The sequence below is a fragment of the Taudactylus pleione genome, unplaced genomic scaffold, assembly GCF_031769625.1.
Source record: "Taudactylus pleione unplaced genomic scaffold, aTauple2 ptg000711l, whole genome shotgun sequence".
Classification (NCBI taxonomy): domain Eukaryota; kingdom Metazoa; phylum Chordata; class Amphibia; order Anura; family Myobatrachidae; genus Taudactylus; species Taudactylus pleione.
In genome coordinates, this window is record NW_028285113.1 from 6781465 (window position 1) to 6801457 (window position 19993).

The window sequence follows — 19993 nt, forward strand, 5'->3', positions numbered from 1 at the left end:
AGGAGGTGTAAATGATGTGGGACAGGTATATGGGAGTGTAAATGATGTGGGGCAGATATGTGGAGGTGTAAATGATGTGGGACAGGTATGTGGAGGTGTAAATGATGTAGGACAGGCATGTGGAGGTGTAAATGATGTGGGACTGGTATGGGGAGGTGTAAATGATGTAGGACAGGTATGTGGAGGTGTAAATGATGTGGGACAGGTATGTGGAGGTGTAAATGATGTGGGACAGGTATGTGGAGGTGTAAATTATGTAGGACAGGTATGTGGAGGTGTAAATGATGTGGGACAGGTATGTGGGATAGGTATGTGGAGGTGCAAATGATGTGAGACAGGTATGTGGAGGTGTAAATGATGAGACACAGGTATGTGGTGATGTAAATGATGGGGGAAAGGTATATGGAGGTGTAAATTATGTGGGGCAGGTATGTGGAAGTGTAAATGATGTAGGACAGGTATGTGGAGCTGTAAATGATGTGGGACAGGTATGTGGAGGTGTAAATGTTTTCAGACAGGTATGTGGAGGTGTAAATGATTTGAGACAGGTATGTGGAGGTGTAAATGATGTAGGACAGGTATGTGGAGGTGTAAATGATGTGGGACTGGTAGGTGGAGGTGTAAATGATGTAGGACAGGTATGTGGAGGTGTAAATGATGTAGGACAGGTATGTGGAGGTGTAAATGATGTGGAACAGGTATGTGGAGGGGTAAATGATGTGGGATAGGTATGTGGAGGTGTAAATGATGTGGGGCAGGTATGTTGAGGTGTAAATGATGTAGGACAGGTATGTGGAGGTGTAAATGATGTAGGACAGGTATGTGGAGGTGTAAATGATGTGGGACAGGTATGTGGAGGTGTAAATGATGTAGGACAGGTATGTGGAGGTGTAAATGATGTAGGACAGGTATGTGGAGGTGTAAATGATGTAGGACAGGTATGTAGAGGTTTAGTGATGTGGGATAGGTATGTGGAGGTGTAAATGATGTGAGACAGGTATGTGGAGGTGTGAATGATGAGACACAGGTATGTGGTTGTGTAAATGATGGGTGAAAGGTATGTGGAGGTTTAAATGATGTGGGGCAGGTATGTGGAAGTGTAAATGATGTAGGACAGGTATGTGGAGGTGTAAATGATGTGGGACAGGTATGTGGAGGGGTAAATGATATGGGACATGTATGTGGAGGTGTAAATGATGTGGTCCAGGTATGTGGAGGTGTAAATGATGTGGGATAGGTATGTGGAGGTGTAAATGATGGGTAGAGGTATGTGGAGGTTTAAATGATGTGGGATAGGTATGTGGAGGTGTAAATGATGTAGGACAGGTATGTGGAGGTGTAAATGATGTGGGACAGGTATGTGGAGGTGTAAATGATGTGGGGCAGGTATGTGGAGGTGTACATGATGTGGGGCAGGTATGTTGAGGTGTAAATGATGTAGGACAGGTATGTGGAGGTGTAAATGATGTAGGACAGGTATGTGGAGGTGTAAATGATGTGGGACAGGTATGTGGAGGTGTAAATGATGTATGACAGGTATGTGGAGGTGTAAATGATGTAGGACAGGTATGTGTAGGTGTAAATGATGTAGGAAAGGTATTTGGAGGTGTAAATGATGTAGGACAGGTATGTAGAGGTGTAGTGATGTGGGATAGGTATGTGGAGGTGTAATTGATGTGAGACAGGTATGTGGAGGTGTAAATGATGAGACACAGGTATGTGGTTGTGTAAATGATGGGGGAAAGGTATGTGGAGGTGTAGATGATGTGGGGCAGGTATGTGGAAGTGTAAATGATGTAGGACAGGTATGTGGAGGTGCAAATGATGTGGGACAGGTATGTGGAGGTGTAATTGATTTGAGACAGGTATGTGGAGGTGTAAATGATGTGGTCCAGGTATGTGGAGGTGTAAATGATGTGGGATAGGTATGTGGAGGTGTAAATGATGTGGGATAGGTATGTGGAGGTGTAAATGATGTAGGACAGGTATGTGGAGGTGTAAATGATTTAGGACAGGTATGTGGAGGTGTAAATGATGTGGGACAGGTATGTGGAGGTGTAAATGATGTATGACAGGTATGAGGAGGTGTAAATGATGTAGGACAGGTCAATGGGAGTGTAAATGATGTGGGGCAGGTATGTGGAAGTGTAAATGATGTAGGACAGGTATGTGGAGGTGTAAATGATGTGGGACAGGTATGTGGAGGTGTAAATGATTTGAGACAGGTATGTGGAGGTGTAAATGATGTAGGACAGGTATGTGGTGATGTAAATGATGTGGGATAGGTATGTGGAGGTGTAAATGATGTGGGATAGGTATGTGGAGGTGTAAATGATGTAGGACAGGTATGTGGAGGTGTAAATGATTTAGGACAGGTATGTTGAGGTGTAAATGATGTAGGACAGGTATGTGGAGGTGTAAATGATGTAGGACAGGTATGTGGAGGTGTAAATGATGAGGGGCAGGTATGTTGAGGTGTAAATGATGTAGGACAGGTATGTGGAGGTGTAAATGATGTAGGACAGGTATGTGGAGGTGTAAATGATGTAGGACAGGTATGTAGAGGTGTAGTGATGTGGGATAGGTATGTGGAGGTGTAAATGATGTGAGACAGGTATGTGGAGGTGTAAATGATGAGACACAGGTATGTGGTTGTGTAAATGATGGGTGAAAGGTATGTGGAGGTGTAAATGATGTGGGGCAGGTATGTGGAAGTGTAAATTATGTAGGACAGGTATGTGGAGGTGCAAATGATGTGGGACAGGTATGTGGAGGTGTAAATGATTTGAGACAGGTATGTGGAGGTGTAAATGATGTGGTCCAGGTATGTGGAGGTGTAAATGATGTGGGATAGGTATGTGGAGGTGTAAATGATGGGTACAGGTATCTGGAGGTGTAAATGATGTGGGATAGGTATGTGGAGGTGTAAATGATGTAGGACAGGTACGTGGAGGTGTAAATGATTTAGGACAGGTATGTGGAGGTGTAAATGATGTGGGACAGGTATGTGGAGGTGTAAATGATGTAGGACAGGTATGTGGAGGTGTAAATGATGTAGGACAGGTATATGCGAGTGTAAATGATGTGGGACAGATATATGGGAGTGTAAATGATGTGAGACAGATATGTGGAGTTGTAAATGATGTGGGACAGGTATGTGGAGATGTAAATGATGTAGTCCAGGTATGTGGAGGTGTAAATGATGTGGGACAGGTATGGGGAGGTGTAAATGATGTAGGATGGGTATGTGGAGGTGTAAATGATGTGGGACAGGTACGTGGAGGTGTAAATGATGTAGGACAGGTATATGGAGGTGTAAGTTATGTAGGACAGGTATGTGGAGGTGTAAATGATGTGGGACAGGTATGTGGAGGTGTATTGATGTGGGATAGGTATGTGGAGGTGTAAATGATGTGAGACAGGTATGTGGAGGTGTAAATGATGAGACACAGGTATGTGGTGATGTAAATGATGGGGGAAAGGTATGCGGAGGTGTAAATGATGTGGGGCAGGTATGTGGAAGTGTAAATGATGTAGGACAGGTATGTGGAGGTGTAAATGATGTGGGACAGGTATGTGGAGGTGTAAATGATTTCAGACAGGTATGTGGAGGTGTAAATGATTTGAGACAGGTATGTGGAGGTGTAAATGATGTAGGACAGGTATGTGGAGGTGTAAATGATGTGGGAGTGGTAGGTGGAGGTGTAAATGATGTAGCACAGGTATGTGGAGGTGTAAATGATGTAGGACAGGTATGTGGTGGTGTAAATGATGTGGAACAGGTATGTGGAGGGGTAAATGATGTGGGACAGGTATGTGGAGGGGTAAATGATATGGGACATGTATGTGGAGGTGTAAATGATGTGGTCCAGGTATGTGGAGATGTAAATGATGTGGGACAGGTATGTGGAGGTGTAAATGATGGGTAGAGGTATCTGGAGGTGTAAATGATGTGGGATAGGTATGTGGGGGTGTAAATGATGTAGGACAGGTATGTGGAGGTGTAAATGATGTGGGACAGGTATGTGGAGGTGTAAATGATGTGGGACAGGTATGTGGAGGTGTAAATGATGTGGGACAGGTATGTGGAGGTGTAAATGATGTGGGACAGGTATGTTGAGGTGTTAATGATGTAGGACAGGTATGTGGTGGTGTTATGTGGGACAGGTATGTGGAGGTGTAAATGATGTGGGACAGATATGTCAAGGTGTAAATGATGTAGGACAGGTATGTGGAGGAGTAAATTATGTGGGACAGGTATAGTATGTGGAGGTGTAAATTTTGTGGGACAGGTATAGTATGTGGAGGTGTAACTGATGTGGGACAGGTATAGTATGTGGAGGTGTTGTATTGAAGGGAGAGGGGTTTTTGAACTTGCAGATGAAAGGTAAAATTATTTATTCTTACTTTTTACTAAATTATATCAAATAACTGAAAAACTACTATATAAACATTTGACGCCTCCAATACTTTGCTTATGGCTACTAACAGCCTGCTATATGGTCCTGGTATCTCATTTGCCACCCTTTGGGGTTTAGAATGATTTCCACACTTTCTCATGTCCTTCTCCCAGGTCCCATATTGTACAGAAGTTATGCCGCCTTGATGCGAGTTCCGCAAATTGTTATTTCTAATTGGACATTGCCTTTCTCGGGTGCGTGTTTGTGCGGTGTATGCAAGTTTAATGATGCGAGTTCACTTTCAAAAACTTGCATCTAAATGGATAGACCCCCAAGATTGTCAGCTTCCTTAGACAATACACCTGTTCAGTGTACAGTAGATAAACCTAGAAAAGAAGACATACTTGCCAACATTTTATATCTTTTTATACTAGAGAAGATATGCAGCTGGCCGCTTCGGGAGGCGTGGCCAGGCTTATATGTAAATAGGCCCTGCCTCATCATGATAAACTGCGCGAATCGCAGGACCACGAGGAGGGGACTGGGCTAAATGAATTCTGCAGTCTCCCGCTACTTCCAGGAGAGTAGGTAAGCATGCAAGAAGATAAGGGGCACCAAGATTTGTTTTTTTCAGATCTCTACTCTTGTTTGCGATTTAGAAATGACTAGAGAAAGGAGGGGGATTTAACCCCCTATTGTACCTCAGCACACTGAATAATACCTGCAACAATATATGAACACTATATGGTCATAGAAATTCAGAGATATTAGTTGCATGCATTTGCAAATACATGGGAGGCTGCTAGGCCACGTCACAGCTTCTCTGTTACCAGCAGTCTCTAACACTAAGGGGTTCACGTCCGGGGCGCAGTGCACCCCAAAAAACGTCCAGCCCAGGACCCCCCCAGGGCATCACACGAAAATGGAAAAAGAGTGATAGTGCAGTGTAAAGTATAGATGTGTGCGAGTAATCATTAAGTGTGGAATGAGAGGTTAAAATATATGTGAAAAAATACATGAATAATAAACAAACATAAAAGGTGATGTGAAAAGCAACTATGTGTATTAAGTGGTGATGCCCTGAGGAGGCCCAGCCAGACCAGTCCCGGGGGCCCTACGCCCAAACGCTCACCCCAAATTATATATGTGCCTTTATCATGAGGCCTTATAATTGGTATATTTTACATTTGGGGTGAGCATTTGGGCGTAGGTCCCCCGGGACTGGTCTGGCTGGGCCTCCTCAGGGCATCACCACTCAATACACATAGTTGCTTTTCACATCACCTTTTATGTTTGTTTATTATTCATGTATTTTTTCACATATATTTTAACCTCTCATTCCACACTGTAGCGTCCAGACACATTGCCATAATTACAGCTGCCCGGATCGTCTTCAAGACACTCCTGTCACTGCTGCCCTTCTGGCCCCACCCCTTTATGTGCGACTTTATGATGTCATGCACATAGGGCCGGGGCCAGCACAGGGTGTCCAGAGTCCTTGTTACTGCTCTGTCCAGGGCCACTAGTACTGGTTTGATATACAGTATAGAGCATAAACAAGAAGAATTTCCCAGTATACTTCTTTTTCTTAAATCCAGGTCTTTGAGATGTTTAGCATTACTCAGTTGAACAGTGTTATCAGTTTATCAAAATTAGGCTCTGGTTAACTGTCAAAATTGTACAGTACATGACATTTAATTTAGGGTAATCATTATAAAATCATATTGTGCCATCAGTGTTTGACACTGGAACTACTTTTATCAATATGCCCACAACCTATAGTAGTGGTGATATAGGGCTCTATTTACTACAATCCGCATATTGAAGTGTGATATTACCAACTGAATTTGCATTGCGAATTCAGACAATATAACAGGGATTTACTAACAATCCTTTGCAGGGACAGAGCTTGCGATAAAGCTCTGTCCCTGCAAATACCCTCCGCACACTTATCACGGTATTTTCGGAAAAAATACCGTGACAAGTGCCCGCACATGCACCGACCGGCCGCTGCTAAGCCCCGCCCCTGCGTTAAGCCCCACCCCGCCAAACCCCCCCCGTCCGTTAATTACACTTACCTCCGGTGATCGGGACTCCGGTGATGTCCTCCGTTACTCCAGTCAGCTGATCTCCCATCCTGCACTGGGACCCGGTCAGCTGACCGGGGCCCAGTGCAAGATGGGAGACCAGCTGACCGGAGGGAGGACATCACCGGAGCCCCGATCTCCAGTCCCTGGACTCAGGTAAGTTATTTTTTTTTTTTTAGCAGTGTATCAGCGTGTGGTCTGTTTAGACCACACAGCTGATCACTGGGGCCGGCTCCGAGCTCTGCTCTGCCTGTTAGAGCGGAGCAGGAGTCCGGTAACCGGGGGAGACCCTGGATAACGCCACCTCCAGGTGGTGTTATTATCACAAGGCTTCCCCCGGTACAATTTATTTTTAGTAACTACCATGATAGGAAATGCGATCTGATTACTAAAAATATGTGATAATTAGTGCTTGGAGTAGAATTTTACGAATTCTACTCCAATTGCCCTTTAGTAACTTTAGGTGATACTAAAATAATGTGAAAAGGGTGTAAAAACACCCTTTTTCACTTTATTTTAGTAAAAATAATGTTAATAAATAGAGCCCATAGTGTACAGTACTTGCTGTGTTATATAGGCTCTGCATATTATGTTGGAGAGTCTTGGCGTCACATCTAGTTGGTACAAATACCAGGGAGAAAGAAGTGCAGAGACACCGCGCATACACAGTAGCGCAGGTCAGAGGTTAGAGCTCTCACTGAGCTCCTGCAGGTCCTAGAGGCCGCCTGCTCAGCTTACCTGTCTGCACTGAGGATGGAGGACGCGCCAAAGCAGTCCTCGTTCGACAAGGAGAGGCATTTTATAAACTGCTGCTACTATACATACCCTGTGGTCTTCTCCTCAATACTTTACCTCGACAATCTTCAGACTTCCCCCTTTTCTCTGATCTGCATAAGTGGAAAGCTTGGATGTCAGTTCCTTTCATAGCATCGCCACAAATATTTATATTTTTTTTATTGTTATTTATTTGGTTGTTGGTATATTATAGTATATATCTTATTAAATTAATTGTTATATGAAGTAGTTTTATAGTTGTCTTCTTAGAGCTATGTTTTCTATATATGCATGTTTCTTTTGGGTTCTTGGCAAACCTCACACAGCAATTTTAATCTAGAGTCTCAGGAGTATATTTACTAAAGTGTGGGTTTTTATTAGAAGTGGAGATTTTGCCCATAGCAACCAATCAGATTGTAGCTGTTTGTCTTCTAAAAGGTGCTAGATTTTTTTTTACCTGGATGAACCTTAGCCCCTCGGTGGCCGCTAAACTCCATCCCGTTTTTTGATTGCCCCGCGGTCCCTGTTCCCCACCGCAGCGGTGGCCATGAAGGGGTGCAAACCATCGATGGTTCACCATAGATGGTTTTGTGTGCCATCGAGGGTAACCACCAATGGAATGGTAATCATCTATGGACACCCCATCGATGGCCATCACTACGCAGGGGCCCAGAGCTTGCCTGAGTGAGATTGTCACTTGGCATGTAGCTTCCCCGCTCTGCACTGAAGCCACGCCTCCACCCCCAGCAGCTCTGCCAAATGTAATAGGGTGAGAGTTTAGAAAATGTGAGAGTTTTCGCACACTTTGCAAACTCGCATGTTTTTCAGACTAAAAAACTCACGATTTAAACTCTCATCCAGATGTTTTCCCATTTGAAAATAGGGACCTCATTCAGAGTCGGTCGTTGCGGCCGCTCGGTCGTACGCCACCGATGTTCGCTAAACTGCGCATGCGTAAAATTCGCAATGCGCGTGCGCAAACTAGCTATTACGATCAGAAATTGCTCTCTCCTTGAACACAGCCAGGTCGTTAGTTTGAGTGACAGGATGAGGCGTTTGTGGGTGGTAACAGGGGAAGGTGCTTGTAAACGGGGGAGTGGAGATCCGAACGCAGGCGTGCCTGACTATGCAAACGGCATTTTATGGGAGTGCATAATTAACTAAGTAGTATCATGGCACATGTGACATGGGAGGTTTTTACACTGACTTGATCGTAGTGTTTAAGAGAGGGTATGGTCAACCTTAAGCTCTACGAGCAGCTCCGATGGTTCCCGATGGTCTCGATTAATCCTTATGTGCCCGGAGATGACGTGTAATGCGAACGAGAAGGGGGCGTATTTTTAGTCTTACGGCCGCATCCTCCCATTCGCTCGTTCAGCTAACGATCTCATCTTAACGACGCAACTTGCGAGCGCTTCATTTGCATATCCGGCCCCTTTTACCTTACGACCGTGCGGCTGCAACGACCAACTCTGAATGAGGTCCTAAATCTCGACCAATGTAAGTGTGAGAGATTACTGCTAAACTCTCACATTTTCTAAACTCTCACCCTATTACATTTGTCCCTTAGTGTTTGAAGTGTCGGTATGTCATACCGTTGCATACCAACTAGGGATGTGCGCCGGACCATTTTTGGCGGATTTGGATTTGGATTTGGTTCTAATTCGTCATCCGGCTTTGGATTTGGATTTGGATTTGCCAAACTGCGGTGACTGGCTTTGGATTTGGATTTGGATTTGGATTTTTTGCCAAAATTGGCAAAAAAAGCTAAAATTACATAAATTGGGCTTTTTTTTCTTCCTAGAGTGTTATTTACCTCAATAACATTAATTTCCAGTCATTTACAGTCAATTTAGACCACCTCACAGCTTAAATTATTCGTTTCACCATTATTGGCCAAAGGTTGCAGTGAGCTGACTGGTGACCAAGCGTCAGAGCAGCGGCGCAGTGGCACAGACACCACAGTTTAAAGCACATCTATGAAACTATTCCACACAGCAGTGGCAGAAATGAAAGGTAGTGCTAGATGGAATTGTCCTTGGGCCCTCCCACCCACCCTTTATGTTGGATCTTAAAAAGGACATGCACACTTTAACAAACAAAGCATTTCAGCGACAGGTACTGCCACTTTGTGGCTGAAGTGCTTGGTTTGTTTTGGCCCCCACAAAAAAATCTTCCAATCTACTAAAGGCAACAGGTCTACAGTGGCATGATGTCACCATCATTGCCATCCTCACCCTCATCAGTGTGTACATCATCCGATTCCTCACACAATATCAGTTCATCCCCGCTGGAATCTACCATTACAGAAGTATCTGTACTGTGACGTGATTGGTGGGAAAGGTTTTCCTCGTGAAATTTCCAGTTCATTTTAATGAACATCATTTTTTCTACATTTTGTGGAAGTAGCCTCCTTCGTCGTTCACTCACAAGGTTCCCGGCTGTACTGAAAACTCTCTCCGAGTACACACTGGAGGGTGGGCAGCTTAAATAATGCAAAGCCAGTTTATACAAGGGTCTCCAAATTGCCTTTTTTTTCTTCCAATATTCGAAGGGACTCTGTGACATGTCTACGTGTATGGTGTCCTGAAAATAATCCTCCACCATTCTTTGGATGGTAATCGTATTAGATGGAGTTGCGGTAGAGGTGTCACTGGTGTTGGGCAAATCTTTTAGACCCGACCAGATGTCAAAATGTTGACTTGACTTATCTGCATCACCACTGGGTCTTTTGGAAAAGGTGCATTTTTTTCTGGCTGCTGCTGCAGAAACCGAAGGAGGAGACGTCATCGTAGTGCCATGTGTCACTTCAGCTGCCAACTTGCTCACCAGGAGCGCTTTGGTTCTTTTAAGATCTGGGTCAGTTGTAAAGAAAGACACAGCATATGACTTGAACCTAGGATCAAGAATGGTTGCTAAAATATAATGATCAGATTTCAAGATCTTGGCCACCCGTGGATCCTGGCGAAGCGAACAAAGGACTTGATCTATCAGTCCAGCATACTTTGCGGAATCACTTTGTTTAATATCATCCTTCAATTTCTCCAGCTGCTTTTCCAAAAGCGAAATCAGGGGAATCACCTTACTCAAGCTAGCAGTGTCAGCACTCACTTCACAAGTGGCAACTTCAAATGGTTTGAGCACCTTGCACAAGACAGAAAGTACTCTCCACTGTGCTGGGGTAAGGTACATTCCCCCTCCTCTCCCAATGTCATGGCTTGTCGTATAGCTATGGATGGCTTTTTGCTGCTCCTCCATCCGCTGAAGCATATACAGGGTTGAGTTCCACCTCGTTACCACTTCTTGCTTCAGTTGATGGCAGGGCAAATTAAACTGCTCTTGCAGGTGCTGCAATCTCCTGCACGCTGTTGCTGAATGCCGAAAATGTCCCAAAATTTTTCGGGCCACAGACAGCATCTCCTGAACGCCCCTGTCGTTTTTTAAAAAACCCTGCACCACTAAGTTTATTGTGTGAGCAAAACAGGGGATGTGTTGGAATTCACCCAGCTGTAATGCTTTCATTATATTTGTAGCATTGTCAGAAATCACAAATCCTGAGGAGAGTCCAAGTGGGGTAAGCCATGTTTCTATGACATCTCTTAGTTTTTCTAAGAGGTTGTCAGCGGTATGCCTCTTATTGAATCCGGTGATGCACAGAGTTGCCTGCCTCTGAATGAGCTGGTGTTGTTTGTTAGATACTGCTGCTGCTGAAGGCGATTCACCCACCCAGTGGGCTGTCACAGTCATGTAATCTTTAGTTTGTCCACTACCGCTTGTCCACATATCTGTGGTTAAGTGGACAGTGGGTACAATAGCATTTTGCAGACCAATAATTAGGTTCTGTTTAACGTCCTGGTACAGCCGAGGAATGGCTTTTCGGGTAAAATGAAACCGAGATGGAATTTGGTACCGGGGACACATGACCTCAACTAGCTGTGTAAATCCCACTGCATTAATTGAGGATATTGGACGCAGATCTAATATTAGCATAGCTGTCATGGCGTCAGTGATCCGCTGTGCGACAGGGTGAGAGCTGTCATACTTGCTTCCCCTTGCAAGAGATTCTTTAACAGTCAATTGTTTTTTTGGTATACTACTAGTAGTCTTCTTTGTCCACTTCTGGGATGAAGATCCACCAGCAGCAGCAGCAGCAGGCCTAGCGCTCAAAGATTCAGTTTCTTCTGAGGTGTCCTGGAAATTGGAGGAGTCACCGTGACTTAGCACTAATAAATTGGATGTTGTACTACCACTGATCATTCCTGAGGATATTGAGGAGGAAGGTGTTGTCGGTGGAGATTGCAGGTGCTGGGATTTAGTAGAGAGAAGGCATCTAGCTAATGCTGGACTGCTTGTTGTTATTTTTTTTGCAGTAGTTTCTGTTATCAAACACCTGTCATGAGCTCGCTGCAGATGACGTAATAGCGTAGAGGTTCCTAGATGTTTAACGTCCCTACCTCTACTAACTGTGGTCTCACAGAGGCTACAAATGGCTTGACAAACGTTGTCAGGGTTTGGGTAAAAGTAATTCCACACAAAAGATGTGGATTTCTTGGTTCTATGCCCAGGCATGGCAATGGCCTTCTTATCTTGGCCAAGAGCTGCTTCCACTGGTGCCTGACTTATACAAATAATATCCTCATCCTCAACATCCTCATTAGTGCCAGCATCAGCTGCACATATATTCCTCTCATCCTCTTGCAATTCCACGGTGGCATCCTCAATTTCTATGTCCTCGGCAATACTGCTCATCCCCACAACTACAGATGGAAAAGAAACTATGGAGGGCGGCTTCTCTGAAAGGTCAGGCTTACACATAGAAATGCCACTTGTGGACCCACTTAGACTCTCCTCAGGGATTTCTGACATTTGTGTTTCAAAAAACACAGTTTGTTCGACTGCCTTATTGGTTTTAAATTTTTTCACACTTCTATAGTCTGATTGAAAAGGTCTTTTATCATCACGAGAGGCACAAGATGCCTCACTGACAGCTGCAGAACCACCACTCAGAAATAAAGGGCAAAGCCTGAGTCTTTCCTTGCCGCTACGTGTGGTGAATGGTATGTTGCCAATTTTCTGTTTCTCTGCAAAAGTAGTAGTCTTTAGAGGTTTTTTTTTTGTCTTTACCCCTGTAAAATCTAAATTTTTTGATTTCAGGTTCCCTAAGGTTTTAAAGCCTCTACGCCCTTGAGCATCAGCTTTAGATAAAAGTGATGGACTTCCAGCCGCTGCAATGCTAGCATTTACATGTTGTTTCTGCTCTCCTCTCAGTTCATTCTCGTGATCCATATTACTTTATCACTATGAACTGGAGTCACAGAGCTTGTATACACACAGTGGGCTATGCCCTTTCACGGAGCTTGTATAATAGACACAGTGGGCTATGCCCTGTCACGGAGCTTGTATAATACACTCAGTGGGCTATGCCCTGTCACGGAGCTTGTATAATAGACACAGTGGGCTATGCCCTGTCACGGAGCTTGTATAATAGACACAGTGGGCTATGCCCTGTCACGGAGCTTGTATAATACACTCAGTGGGCTATGCCCTGTCACGAAGCTTGTATAATACTCAGTGGGCTTATGCCCTGTCACGGAGCTTGTATAATAGACTCAGTGGGCTATGCCCTGTCACGGAGCTTGTATAATAGACACAGTGGGCTTATGCCCTGTCACAGAGCTTGTATAATAGACACAGTGGGCTTATGCCCTGTCACGGAGCTTGTATAATACTCAGTGGGCTTATGCCCTGTCACGGAGCTTGTATAATAGACACAGTGGGCTATGCCCTGTCACGGAGCTTGTATAATACACTCAGTGGGCTATGCCCTGTCACGAAGCTTGTATAATACTCAGTGGGCTTATGCCCTGTCACGGAGCTTGTATAATAGACTCAGTGGGCTATGCCCTGTCACGAAGCTTGTATAATAGACACAGTGGGCTTATGCCCTGTCACAGAGCTTGTATAATAGACACAGTGGGCTTATGCCCTGTCACGGAGCTTGTATAATACTCAGTGGGCTTATGCCCTGTCACGGAGCTTGTATAATACACTCAGTGGGCTATGCCCTGTCACGGAGCTTGTATAATAGACACAGTGGGCTATGCCCTGTCACGGAGCTTGTATAATACTCAGTGGGCTTATGCCCTGTCACGGAGCTTGTATAATACTCAGTGGGCTCATGCCCTGTCACGGAGCTTGTATAATACACTCAGTGGGCTATGCCCTGTCACGGAGCTTGTATAATAGACACAGTAGGCTATGCCCTGTCACGGAGCTTGTATAATACTCAGTGGGTTTATGCCCTGTCACGGAGCTTGTATAATAGACACAGTGGGCTATGCCCTGTCACGGAGCTTGTATAATACACTCAGTGGGCTATGCCCTGTCACGGAGCTTGTATAATAGACACAGTGGGCTATGCCCTGTCACGGAGCTTGTATAATAGACCCAGTGGGCTATGCCCTGTCACGGAGCTTGTATAATACACTCAGTGGGCTATGCCCTGTCACGGAGCTTGTATAATAGACCCAGTGGGCTATGCCCTGTCACGGAGCTTGTATAATAGACACAGTGGGCTTATGCCCTGTCACGGAGCTTGTATAATACTCAGTGGGCTTATGCCCTGTCACGGAGCTTGTATAATAGACACAGTGGGCTATGCCCTGTCACGGAGCTTGTATAATACACTCAGTGGGCTATGCCCTGTCACGGAGCTTGTATAATAGACACAGTAGGCTATGCCCTGTCACGGAGCTTGTATAATACTCAGTGGGTTTATGCCCTGTCACGGAGCTTGTATAATAGACACAGTGGGCTATGCCCTGTCACGGAGCTTGTATAATACACTCAGTGGGCTATGCCCTGTCACGGAGCTTGTATAATAGACACAGTGGGCTATGCCCTGTCACGGAGCTTGTATAATACACTCAGTGGGCTATGCCCTGTCACGGAGCTTGTATAATAGACCCAGTGGGCTATGCCCTGTCACGGAGCTTGTATAATAGACACAGTGGGCTATGCCCTGTCACGGAGCTTGTATAATAGACACAGTGGGCTATGCCCTGTCACGGAGCTTGTATAATACACTCAGTGGGCTATGCCCTGTCACGGAGCTTGTATAATACTCAGTGGGCATATGCCCTGTCACGGAGCTTGTATAATACACTCAGTGGGCTATGCCCTGTCACGGAGCTTGTATAATAGACACAGTGGGCTATGCCCTGTCACAGAGCTTGTATAATAGACACAGTGGGCTATGCCCTGTCAAGAAGCTTGTATAATACTCAGTGGGCTATGCCCTGTCACGGAGCTTGTATAATACACTGAGTGGGCTATGCCCTGTCACGGAGCTTGTATAATACTCAGTGGGCTTATGCCCTGTCACGGAGCTTGTATAATACACTCAGTGGGCTTATGCCCTGTCACGGAGCTTGTATAATAGACACAGTGGGCTATGCCCTGTCACAGAGCTTGTATAATAGACACAGTGGGCTATGCCCTGTCAAGGAGCTTGTATAATACTCAGTGGGCTATGCCCTGTCACGGAGCTTGTATAATACACTCAGTGGGCTATGCCCTGTCAGTTGTCATGGAGCTTGTATAATACAGTGAGTAGTAGAGTACACATACACACAGTGGGCTTATTATGCCCAGTCACGGAGCACACACAAGGGCTTATGCCCAGTAAAGTCACAGAGCACTGCCTACTCTAATCTATCTAACACTAGAACAGACAGCGCACTAGCTAACTACCTAACTACGCGTCACGCGAGAAATGGCGCCGACTGCCGGGCGCCGCGCCTTTTTATTGAGGCCGAACGTCACTCGGCTCTCGCGAGAATCCGACGCCGGACGGGTGACGTTCGGCCTCGAGGTGGAATCCGAGTCAGGCGGGAACACCCGAACTTGCGTTCGGGTGGACTCGGATTCCACCTGTTCGGAGAGGTTCGGATTCCTCAGAATCCGAACCGCTCATCACTAATACCAACACACTTCGAGCACTGAGTTGTATGGTATTGCACAGCTTGCAAGGAAGTGGGAATAGGTGGCGTGGCTTAGCAGCAATGGGGCATGGCCTCACAGGAAATGCAGTACCCATGAGCAACGTCATGCTGGAGGCTAACCCCGCACTCCAGGAGCTGCTGGATAGCCCTCAGCCTCTCCTTGAGCCGGCACATCCATTCACCACTACTTTGCTATGCAGAGCAGTGGTGTCAGAGTGTCACCTAAATCCCCCACTCACAGGACACTGCGGCCTGTGGGTGGGACAGCGGGACAGTGCCCGAAAAGTGGAGGTATGCGAAATTGAAGTTGAAGTAGTCCCACTTTTCTGTTGACAGCAAGCCTTTGTATGTATCTTTTATTTGACTGTAGTTTCTCCTGCACAGTTTTCATTGCCAAAGCCTCTGACTTTTCCTCTGACTATTTGGCCAATTCCTTCATTCTCCATCTAATGTAACAAAGCTCATTACTCTGGGTGATATTTCACCTTGAGATCTACATTAACATACTGTAGTACTTTAGGATGAGAGATTATTTGCAGGCATAAGGGGATGCAGGCATGTTTAATACGTGCAAACTATCCAGAACAAATAAAAAAATTTTTTACAGTATGTGGTTTGGCTCATGCCCATAACCTCCACAAATGTTAGTGTATATTTTACCTGTCTTGGTATAACTGCTGTTTACACTCTACCTGCTCTGTGACCCCTCACCTTGTTCAACTTCCTCCACCTTCTTCCACCTGTTGCCAATAATCAGAGCATGATTCGCAAACACTTAAAACATGTTAAAGTCTTGGGGGAGCAGAGCCGTGCTGTTTACAGATAGGATTGAGTCGTTGGGAAGGAATCGGTATGTAACGCCAGCTGTCGAGGTGCCTCCTGTCAGAATACCGACAGCGGCATCCCGATGGTTGGTATCCCGACAGGGGTCGGGTAAGTATACTTACCCTCCTAACCCTAACCTTCCCTCAGAGCCAGCCCTAACCCTCCCCACCCCGCACCCTAATCCTCCCCGTTAGTGCCTAAACCTAACCCCCCAGTGGTGCCTAACCCTAACCCTCCCCCCTCGGTGTGCCTAACCCTAACCTCCCAACTCCCCCCAAAACCTAACCCGCTACGCTCCCTAAACCTAACCCTCCCCCCCCTGTGGCTAACACTAAGGGCGGCCCGGATTTACCTAGTTCGGTCTGGCATCCTTCAGCATTCCGGCGTCAGGATTAAGACAGGTGTCGGTATTTTGGCGCTTATCTTACGTCCCTTGTCGGGATTTCAGTGTAGGTATTGAGACCGGCAGCATCACGGCCACCGGTCTCACAACTACATCCCGCTGGAGTTTGTTCTGCTGCTTTACTTATTTTCCTGACCATTGTTGATTGCCATCTGTTCTGTCCATGCAAGGAAGCATATTGATTCCATACCATGCAACAATACAGCTGCACCGGTTTTACAAACTACTCTCTTGCAGCTAAACTATCCTGCTGTACTCTCAATTTTTGTTGCTAGACATAGTTATTGCAGTAGACATGAAATCCTATCTACAGGAAGCACGGGCAAATCTAGACTTTTCCTTTAAAGGGGGAGGGGGTTGCAATTAATCTGGACTCCATCACTTTGTATTTCTGACTCCTTTCATTTTCTAAATAATAATAATTAATACAAAATAGATATGTGCATCATCCCCATGTATTAATACAGACACTTCATAGCTCTTCCTGTGGGGCATTCAAACTTCAGACCACCTGTACCATAGTCAGATGTTTACCTGGTGAGCTATCCATGATTAAGTAATATGTTGGTACAACAATATTACTTATAATAACAATAATCTTCAGTAACATAGGGGTCTATTCATCATCAGAGGCCGTATGGTGTCCGATGATGAAGTATTGAACTCGCTGCAAGGGATACTTAAGTATCCAACTCGCAGCGGGGAAACTTTGCACCGGAACAATTCATCATTGCTCCGGCGCGGGGATAACTGCTCTGAAAAGCAGCTGCCGCTGCGGTTAGTGTCGCAGCTACAGATGGAGCTGTGTTAATTACCTCATCCCCGTCATCCTGGCTATGCATGCGTGACCCGAGGGCACGCATGCGCGCAGTTACCGGGGAGGTAGTGAGGAGGCGGCGGATCCCTCTTCACATCCCTGGAACTTCCCATGGGAAGGAGCGGGGATCCGAGAACAAGTGCCGTCTGAAGATGGAGATGAGTCCTTTTTGGACCCCTGATGATGAATGGCCCTGTAACTAAAATATGTGGAAACTAGCGTTTCCGCATGGTTAACGGGCCATTTAGTGTTGATGAATAGGCCTCATAGGGCCTGATTCAGACTTGGGAATAGAGTGAGATATCTCTCTCAACTGTGAACCTGAACAAACCATGTTGCAATGCAAGGGGTGTAAATACATTCATTTTTTTACATGTAGGGTAAATACTGGCTGCTTTTGCATGTAGCCCACAAATAGTGCACAACTTTATTATTACTCTACAATTTAGATGTCAGTTTGGAAACACTCCTCCCAAATCTAAATCTCTCTGCACATTTTAAATCTGCCCCAACTGCAGTGCAAAATGGTTTCACCAAGGATGATCAGTTGAGAGAGATATCTTACTCTATTCCCAAGTCTGAATCAGTCCCTCTGTCCCCATCTATTAAAAATAATACGAATTGCAAATCATTCCTTGGGGGAGATTTAAGATCTAGACCTCCTGTATCATACCCATACACTTAACTCATGAGCTATCTGTAATAAATATTACTTGCTTGCACCTTGTTAACAATAGATTTCAGTGAATCCCTCTGCATGAGCTATTTGCAACTACGTACAGTAGCACCCATACTAATTTTAGCTATTTGGAAGCTAGTTGTAATGCTTAGTTTATACCAGAGCTGCTATGATCCTCTGCCTCTCAACAGCCAGGCAAACCCATGTATTGTGTGTGTGCAGTGACTGCAACCTAATAAGGAGCATCTTATCGACCCCTCTGGATCCCCCACTGGCATGAAGGAAAATGGATGTCAATATTTGCTGAGAGTGCATAAAACCCAATCATCATTCTGATATGAGCATTATTTTGGATAACACTTTAAACACACACCAGCCAGTAGGGGCATAAATAGAATTGCGTAGACCCCATATCAAACTTCTGATAGTTACCCAAAGCTTTTATGGAGGAGGAATCCTCAATAACCCAGCAGGGTGGGCTGACAGTCTCTGTTCCACGCCATTCTTCACTTAAGTTCCCACTCTAAGAGAGCATCAGTCTTCCCCTCTGAGCAGAATTTTATTTTGGAGCCCTAAAATACTGGCTCATGCTTAATGCGTTCTGAGGCTTCAGATACCTTGCAGTGTTGGCTGTCATACATTAGAGAGCTCATTAAGCTCCTGCTGACCTTAGACACCCAACTATTCTCCTCTGAGCATAGTTCTCAGAGGAAATGTCAAAGAGAAGCAGGCTCCAGAGTGGCATTGGTGGCAGCTATGTAACACCTGACAGCTGAGGGGACATGATGGTTATACCCATGCCAACCAGGATTGTTTGTGCAGTCTCAACATTAATGATATTCTTAGCACTAAATAAGTAGCTACAGTAGTTGAAGTAGCTGAACAATGTGTTTCATATACCATACAATGCTTGTATCCCTTTCACGTCATCATTGGGCAAGCGGAATCCAATAGGATGCTGATATTTGTAGGTCGGATACATCAAAGCTGATGGGTCACTGGAATGTCCAAGCCCCAAGGCATGTCCAAACTCATGAGCAGCCACCGTGAATAGATTAAACCCTACAATGTGGTCAACATTGGCATTATGTCACTTGATATACTGTATAACATTTACAGCTCATAGTATAATTAACATGGAAATGATATACACACCATTAGTTCCTGTTGACCACCTTTCCGCATTGTCAAAGTGGGTATCTCCACCGAGACCTTCACCAGGTGCAAATGCATGAGCCAAAGTACCTCGAGGTCCATCAAATGGGTAGGAGTCCCCATGATCTAATTAACAATTCAATTGATTTAATTAGCAAGAATTATAGCTCTCTGCTCATCAAAACAATTTCAGTTTTTAAGCTACATCACACAAAACAATAAATAACAATAGGTAATCTAATATTAAACTATCCCCAGACATATCTTTCTCACCTAGTGTAGGGTGGAATGCAACGGAGGAAATTTTTTTGAATCCACTTGTTTTCCAATGTGATCAACCTTAAAAATGTTGTGTGGAATCAAAATCTTTGGAAACCCCTGCAACTTAGTTCTTGGTAGATTGCTTAGCTTACTGATATGCGGCAAATTTTGGGAGGTGTAAAAATAGCAGATTCTTATTACCGTAAAAGCCCCCATACATCAGTAACGGATTGCTGCGATGTTGCGTTCCTGCAACCCGGCATCGCAGGATCGGTGAAATCCAACATGTTGGATTTCACAGATATGCCGATCGTGATCCAAAAATTATCGTGATTGGTGGCACATCGATGAAATTTAACATGTAGAATTTCACTGATCCTGCGATGGTTGCCAGTCATCATTTCCGACCAGCGGATCGGCGTTTCCGATCTGATCGCCGGATCGCACAATCCGCCTTCAGATGTATGGGGTCCAATAATATAAGTGACACCTGGTTTATTGTAATTATTGTTGATATGTGTGTACTATTTGGCAGTAATATGCAGAGTAAATAATATACACCATCTGATTACACTAAACAATTTACGGT

At 45.0% G+C, this 19993-nt stretch overlaps 1 protein-coding gene across 1 annotated transcript in view; it reads right to left on the minus strand.

Moving 5' to 3' along the window:
- Positions 1-19993, minus strand: part of MMP20 (matrix metallopeptidase 20) — a 59468-nt gene that overhangs the window by 23739 nt on the left and 15736 nt on the right. Inside the window, exons 4-5 of the mRNA XM_088456696.1 lie at positions 19144-19269; positions 18889-19050 (exon numbers count right to left, since the gene is read on the minus strand). Coding sequence (XP_088312822.1) covers positions 18889-19050; positions 19144-19269 — 288 coding nt within the window. The remainder of the gene's footprint in view (positions 1-18888; positions 19051-19143; positions 19270-19993) is intronic.